General features: G+C 39.4%; 1 protein-coding gene across 5 annotated transcripts in view; it reads left to right on the forward strand.

Moving 5' to 3' along the window:
• il2rb (interleukin 2 receptor, beta) overlaps nt 1-7,387 on the forward strand; it is a 29,131-nt gene extending 21,744 nt beyond the window's left edge. For 4 of the 5 annotated variants that reach the window (XM_060904280.1, XM_060904282.1, XM_060904281.1 and 1 more), the window contains one exon: nt 1,099-7,387. In XM_060904280.1, coding sequence (XP_060760263.1) covers nt 1,099-1,821 — 723 coding nt within the window. In that variant the 3' untranslated portion in view covers nt 1,822-7,387. The remainder of the gene's footprint in view (nt 1-1,098) is intronic. The other variant, XR_009651141.1, reaches the window with a different exon arrangement.
• The last annotated feature ends 494 nt before the right edge of the window (nt 7,388-7,881 follow it).

A 7,881-nucleotide genomic window follows, 5' to 3' on the forward strand; every position in this document is an offset into this window, starting at 1 on the left:
GCGAGCCGAGTGAGGCTGGGGGCGTGAGCAGACACTCCCCTGTGCACTGATTGGTGAGGAGGAGTGTCCTCACATGCCCACACACGCCCCGCGAGCACGCTGGGATCTGTAAACACCGCAAACCCGGAAGGAGAAGAATTACGAATTACGAGAATTTCTGAAGCCTTATGTGCCTCGCCTCATCTATACACTCTTGCCAGTATCTGTCGGCGTTGTCAGTGACAACAAGCCACAGCACCAAGACCAGCAACACTAACGACTCCATGTCCTCCATGTTTATTGTTTACTATCCGGGTCGTGAGACTACCGCTTAAAAGCTCACTGATGTCACTGTTTGCGCTGCTTAACGACATCACGTGACGTCCACCCACTTTCGCTAACTCCACCCAATGTGTCCACCCACTTCCAGCCAGCACGGTTCAGCGCGGTTGTAGTCGAAATGCAACTCCAACAGCCCCGCTCAGCTCGACTCAGCACGGCACGGCTCAGCCCGACTCAGCCGCGTTTGTAGTGGAAAAGCGGCATATGTGTCAGCCCTGTGATGATCTGGTGACTTGTCCAGGGTGTACCCCGCTTCTCACCCACAGTCAGCTGGGATAGGCTCCAGCTCACCTGCGACCCTGCACAGGATAAGTGGCTACAGATAATTGATGGATGGATGGATGAATACTGAAGGAATAACACACACCTAGGTTTGGAACAGTTGAGCAGCCAGTTATCTAAATAGTATATAATTCCTACAGCATTCATCTGATATGGGTGTAAATCCCCTCAAATCAAAGGAGAAACTCTGTACTTTTTATATTTATTATATAATGTAAGCTCCAATATATTGTGGTAGACAGCTAAAATAAAAAAAAAAAAATCAATGTCCAAATATATAGATCTGACTGGATGTCTATTTTCTATGGACAGGCAAATATGCTTTATTATGCTTTATCAAATCCATCTGATCACATTTCACAACTAAATTCGACCCAATAACCCAATAACATTTTTCACAGGAATGCAACTCAAAGTGAGATATAAGTTTAAAAAAATCAACATTTGAAGAAACCTCTGGCTTAGTGTCTGATATAAGTCTTTATTTCCTCACAGGAATGGCTGGGTCATCAGCACTCGGCTTCTTTGTTCCTCCCTCCTCAGTCATGTGACTGTGAAATCTCTCCCGTTGATGAAGTATCTGAAGCATGGGACGACCCTCTGGCTGGCAACACAGTGCTCGTCTACTCTAATCAGGCAGCGGCTTTGCACCAGCAAATGAGTGATGGCAGTCAGCTCTCATCTGGTGTCTCTAACATGGGTTACTTCTACAGCGAACACCAGCCAGGCTCTGTGTGCCTGGACTCCTGCCCCGTCTACTTCACTTACCATCCTGACGGTGGTGTCCTGCAGTCCAGTATGTCCTACGAGCGTCTACGAGGGGCAGCGCCGACAAGCCCGGACTCCGGTTTTGGCATGGAAGTAGCACCAACAAGCCCAGACTCTGGTTTCGGCATGGAAGCAGAAAAAGAAGAGGCTGATGGGGAAGAACAAGAAGACGAGACAGAAAAAGGACAGAAGAAGGAATGCAGCGGGGTCAACATGCAGCACCTGGTCTCGTTTGTTTTGTCCTTACCAGAGAGTGCAGGGATCACCATCCCTCCATCCTTTGCAGAGTTCACACCCTGGCATGAGGAGTCTGAATCTTCTGGGATCAGTATGAACTCTGAGTCTCTGGATGGCACTGTAGTTCGACCCTCATCCATGGTGGTGCAGCCATGCAGCAGTGGCTATTTAACCCTGAAGGAGATGCAGAAATACAGCAACAAATCCATCTGATCACATGTTTCACAACTAAATTCAAATTATAGTCTACCAATCTGGAAATTGCTTTCTAAGGTATCCCATGTGGTGTGGATTTGTTCCATCATGGTTAAATTTATCATTTGTGTACAGCAAGAGTCGAATTTTCAGTGTCAGGACAGGGTGTTTAGTGATTACTGGCAGAGTGAAGTGGGCAGGCCAGTGTTGAACTTCATGTACATATGCCATGAGTGAGGCAGTGTGACGAATGAATATCAATGGAAGTGTGAGACAATTAGGACACTTCTTTTTTCACCAATTAAAACATTATCTGTCTATTACTTGTAGTCGGCATATCAGGTGAAAATCTAAATTCAATCCAAATTGCTTGAAACTGGTCTCATTGAATTGAATTCAGAATTGAATGCAGAACAACATACTTTCTAATTAAAAAAATTAAAATGTGTTTACCTGTTCTTGAGATATTACAAATCAAAGATTGAAGAAACGGCTTAATTTTTAGAAAACTGCCGTGTTGTTCTGTATGAGGATCACATGGTCCAAAATGGGCCATTAACCAATGAAATCAAATGTTTCTTTTCTTAATAACTTCTTTATTTTTAAAGATATTTACATGGAAATTGGCAGGAACATAGATGGTTGTATACTGAATACAAAATGTTAAAAATTAGTAAAAACAAATTAGGCAAATTAGTATTAATTATGCTAATTAGGTCAAAGGTTAAATTGGTACACTCTTCTTAAAGTTTCACCAAAAGGCTTTATTTATGCAATATAAAGCTGATCTTAACTCTCATTTATACATCACAAAGAAGGAGAAATCAGTGTTAATTATAAAATATGAAGAAATAAGTACTGAATGTCATTCACATCTACCATTCTCTATCAAAATAAAAAGTAATAATCCCCTCTTTGTGCTCTGTAGGCCTTTGTATTTCTCAGTAGCGCCTACTAGTGTTTGTATGAAATAATATAAATGATTATTTCGATTAATTTTCACAGCTTTCAAGGCGAACCTCGAAAAAACTGTCTGATCCACATCCAATAAACAATTCACATTAACTGAACTGAAATTGACACTTACTGTACGTTTCTGACTTCAGGTTTTTTAAAATCTCATTCCGACCACTAAGATCTCAATATTTTTCATCAAACCAACTCCAGTTATATTCTAAAATAGTTATTTATTTACAGGAATCAGTTTGATTTGAAAAAATAAGTAGGTAAAGCTCTGAAAACTCACTTCAAAGTCTCCCGTGAATCATAACATCAAAACTAGCAGAGGGAAAATTTTGCTGACTCCTTCATCAGAAACAGTGAGAGCAAGAGAACATCCCTATAAAAGTGATCTGATTGATATTGATGAGTAATCCAGTGGGAAACCAATCAGAAGAGAGAGAGAGAGAGAGCTTGACCACTTTGCCGTGACTTAAAAAGAAAAACACCGGCAGTTTCCCGCTGTCACGCGAGCAGAATTTTTACTCTGTTGTACCGACTTCAACCTGCCACTACTCCCAAAGTACTGAACAGATCTTAACCAGATACATTTCTGTGGAAAGCAGATATTATAAGCTTTTTAATGAGAGTATTCATGATAGAAAATATTCAAGAGTTAAGCAATGACAGATTTGGAAACTCAGATGAGCATCTGCATGGACAATTTTCACACCATGGCCAGCAAGCATCTGATATGTTGACTTGTAGCAAACTCACTTCAAGTATATCAGGATGTAAAATATGAAACAATTGTTCAGGCTTGGAAAACTGCTCAGTCGGAATGATCTTGGAATTTGAGTTTGAAGAGTTTGGAACAGTGTAAAGTGAAGCTGACTAGTTTAAATCATACTATAAACACTTGCCAATTTGCTAATTAGAACAGATTTCAGTTCACTATCACGTGTTAAACTAGCTAGTTGTGAAACTGCAAAAGCCAGCAGGAAATTCAAGTCAACAATAAACAAAGGTATAGTGATTCGTGATCACAGGGAGATAAGCAGATTCTTTTGCAAAACGTCTGCTGTTGATATTGTAGAGTATAAAAGACAGCAGCATTTTCACGTCAGTTTTAACTGTCTGCTGTCTTTCATCTGTTTTCAGATATTCATCCTGTGTGCAGTGGGTTTAACCGATATCCTGATAACTGCGCTAACTTGTGACTATTTCAACTCGTATCTCAACTTGTATCTCATCATTACCATGTAACGTTGCTAACCTTCATTATTATTATTATTATTATTATTATTATTATTAAGGAATACAACTTGTTCCACCTATATTTTGAGCAGCATGTGTTCCTGTTTTTCTTGGGTTTTTTTGCTGCTAGTGGACACCATGCGATTGTCCTGAATCTCTCACACACACACACACACACACACACACACTGAAGATCTCATGCCGAATTCATTGAATTACAGTGAAAGCTCCATGCTTAAAGCTTCCTCCAAGTTCGGCAGACACAAGGCTAAGTTTCCCAAAACCATCTCAAACACTTTCTCGTTTTACTGGGACACAGGAGAGTTCAGTATGATGCTCACTCTATGATTACCATGATGCTTTTGGAAAACTTGACCCAGAATATGAATTCTATGTTAAATTCTATGTCAGGGTTCTAGTTTGAGTTTAAAGTGCTAGTCTTACGAAAACGACATCATAAAATCCCTGGTTTTCTGTGTGTAATCTACTCAAATAGGTTGTAAAGTTTACTGGTAAATAAAAAATTGGCTTGAAAAATAATTCTTTTGCATCTGAATTCTATTCCAAAAATCATTAAAAGCTTGTCCGCCATTAGATCGCAGCGATTTATTGGTCAATAGCGCTGCATGTGTGACACCATACGCGCCACTGCCTTCTTTTGTAAAACTCTTGACACAACTTGACGACAACAAGGACGAAGAAGTGACTCAGAGTGAGCGTGTTTTGGTTTGTTTTTAGATCAGTAATTGTCTGTCGTCTATCTAAGTATTATATTTGGCCACATAGAAACTATCTTAGAATGTTATTGAGCTGATGAAGGACAACTAATCAATTCAAACAACAGGTTAAGCATGAGCTTGACACTTCCTGTATGGCGGTGAGCTCTTTGGGACGCTGCTTCTGACTTCTGTTTCCAGATGGTAGGAACTGCTCTGCGTACCAGACGCCGCTCAAATCCTTCTGTGTGAATCCGCCTCACAAATTTATCTTTTTCAAAATGTATGGAGCAGACACCAAATTCCAAGTCCAGTCAGCTTGACGTTACCTCTCTTTGTCCGTACAAATCGAACCCATTCATTCCTGCCAATTTTAGGCTGTAACGGTTCAAAATTCTGTTTTTTTTTTTTAATTATTTTTAATCAGCTACACTTGAACAGCCTTGAACAACACACCTCTTAGGAAGCATGCTTTGTTTGTTTTTTGTTTTTTTAATTTAAAAAAATAATTAAAAACGTGCTGCACTTTGCAAAGCAGACGAAGCCAGAAATGCTGTGAATTTTCAAGTGTTGCGCATATGATGTCACTTCCTTTGAATTAACAATAACTTACCAGGAACGCGTTCGTGTAACGGCGGACTCAAAGAGCCAGACTTTACCGGCTAAACAGAACATGTTCCTGGTCTCGTATTAAAATACAATTCAGACAGTAAACTATTTAACATGTCTAGTTTTATAAGGTAAAATTTTCAGGGGTGATGTCATTTTCGTAAGACTAGCTCTTTAAAGAGCTAAGTTACATTCAGTGAGGGATTCAGTGTGCTGCCTTTACTTTAAAGCATTAACACATATATCAGGTTATTTTTATGCTTTTCATTTTTTTCTTCAAGCAATATTTTCATCATTTGGTCATAGCCATCCAACTAGATTCCTTCCAGGAGAATAAAAGGCGAACACGTGCTTTTTCTGACATCACAGGACGAGAATGCTAACAGCCGCATTCTTTATATAAAGCTAGCGTTTCTTTGATCGACAGAGGAAAGTAGATGTAGGCCATCCTTCCTGGCAGTTATGTCCTCTTAGATTCCTGGCTAAGGATAAACATTAGAAAAAGATGGTTGCTGTTGTTGTTGGTGTTGTAAATGGTGATGGAAACAGATTACCTGGAGTAAGCAGTGATGTAATGAGCGCATGCTCAATTTTCACCACTTGTTCTGTCTCATAACATTCAGCAGATCATGTGGTTGATACAAACACACTTTTACAAACTTTTACAGACCTGAAAGTAAAAAGTTGGATAAGAATTAAAGCAAATGTATGCAATCTATATCTCATCATACGAAGCAAAAGAGACTGACAGAAATGTACAAGATTTCAATACTAATACTGTATATTAATTCTTATTTACATGCTTTATCATTTACCTGTTTAAATATATTCATATTTCCATATACGTTTATTGTGTCTCTAATAGCTGTGTCTACTGTTTAAAGATTAAAACCCAACAACAAATCGTTCTATCAAAAGGCCTCCACATAGAACCCTATTCAGGAGAACCCCATCATTCAGAATCCAGAACTACTGAATGAAACAACTCTTGTTGTATTAACTGGGGATGTGGTACAAGCTACACGTCTTTCCCTGAAACCAAGAACCAATCAAGAGTTTAACATTTAACTCGTGGCACTTCAAGGGTTCCATAAGGGTTCCATAATGGTTCTATAAGGGTTCAATTGGTAATAGAGATTACAAGCTGCTCTGATGTGGAAGGTATAGAAACAACGTATTAGAACGAGTGCATTAATATAAACATGCACTAATGTCAGAGTTGCTGTTATAGGGCATTACATTGTTAATAAATTCTGACCAATCAGACTCCAGGATTCAGCTTCATGGCCAAAAGTATGTGCACCCCTAACCATTACACCCATATGTTTATTCCAGGTTTGCTGTTATAATGAGCTCAACTCTTTCCTTCTCTTCTGGGAAGGTTTCCACTAGATTTTGGGGCGTGGCTATGGGGATTAGTGTTCATTCAGTTAGAAGAGCATTAGTGAGATCAGATTCTGATATTGAGGCTCCAGTTCCAGTTCATCCCAAACGTCTTCAGTGGAGTTGACTTCAGTTGGGGCTCTGTGCAGGACACTCAAGTTCTTCACTCCAACCTTAACCTTAACGCTTTGTGCACAGGAGCATCGTCATGCTGGAACACATTTGGGCCTCTTATTTCCAGTGAAGGGAAATTGTCATCATCCTACAACATACAGAGACATTCTACACAACTGTGTGCTTTAAAGTTTTTGGTCACAGTTTGGGGGAAGAACCACATATGGGTGTTATGGTCAGGAAGTGCATGTACTTTTGCACATACTCATTGGTTCTAGTGATATTTAATCATAACCAGAAAATTCTTCATGAATTTGGTGGGAACTTATAACAGACTGTATTGCTCAGTTTTCTTTTTTTTCAGCAGTGTCTAGCTGTCCTGTGGAAACTAACCCGAAATGTATTCTCTATATTTACTCGACTGTATAAGAAGGAAGAATGAATATGTCATTAAAGAAAGATCATTTGTATTCCTATAATATGCTGTTCTGATATGATACTTTGTGTGTGTCATGTTTCTCACTAAATACGAAAATAAATGCTGTGTCTAAAGGGTGTTTACAAAAGTGGCTTGTGGTCAGGTGTGTGGGTGTGTGTAGGAGAGAGAGAGTGTGCACATGTGTATGTTTACAGGTCAAGGTGTGAGTGTGTTAGCGTGTAGCCATGCACTAGTGTGTGGTGTGACATTTATAAGCGTTTGCAGTTTCCGTTCCATTCACCACAAGATGTGGGGGGGGGGGCAGAGAGAGGGAGGGAGAGAGAGAGAGAGAGAAAAAAGGGGGAGAGGGGAGAGAGAGAGAGAGAGAGAAAGAGGGTGGAGAGAGAGAAACTACACGGCCATTTGTATTTGTTGCCACATTTACATTTTTGCTTTCAATTACTATCATTTTATATACAGTATTATTAAGTGCTATTCTTTAATATTTAAATTCATTAACATTTAGTTTACTCCTAATGCACTGTGTTTTTTGGTGGAAGTAAAAAAATATTGCTTATTTTTGCCCAGGGGTGTATAAACTTTTCTGAGGTCAACATGGTGTACGGTATAGGATTAATAATA

The sequence above is a fragment of the Neoarius graeffei genome, chromosome 22 (assembly GCF_027579695.1).
Source record: "Neoarius graeffei isolate fNeoGra1 chromosome 22, fNeoGra1.pri, whole genome shotgun sequence".
In the NCBI taxonomy this organism is placed as follows: Eukaryota; Metazoa; Chordata; class Actinopteri; order Siluriformes; family Ariidae; genus Neoarius; species Neoarius graeffei.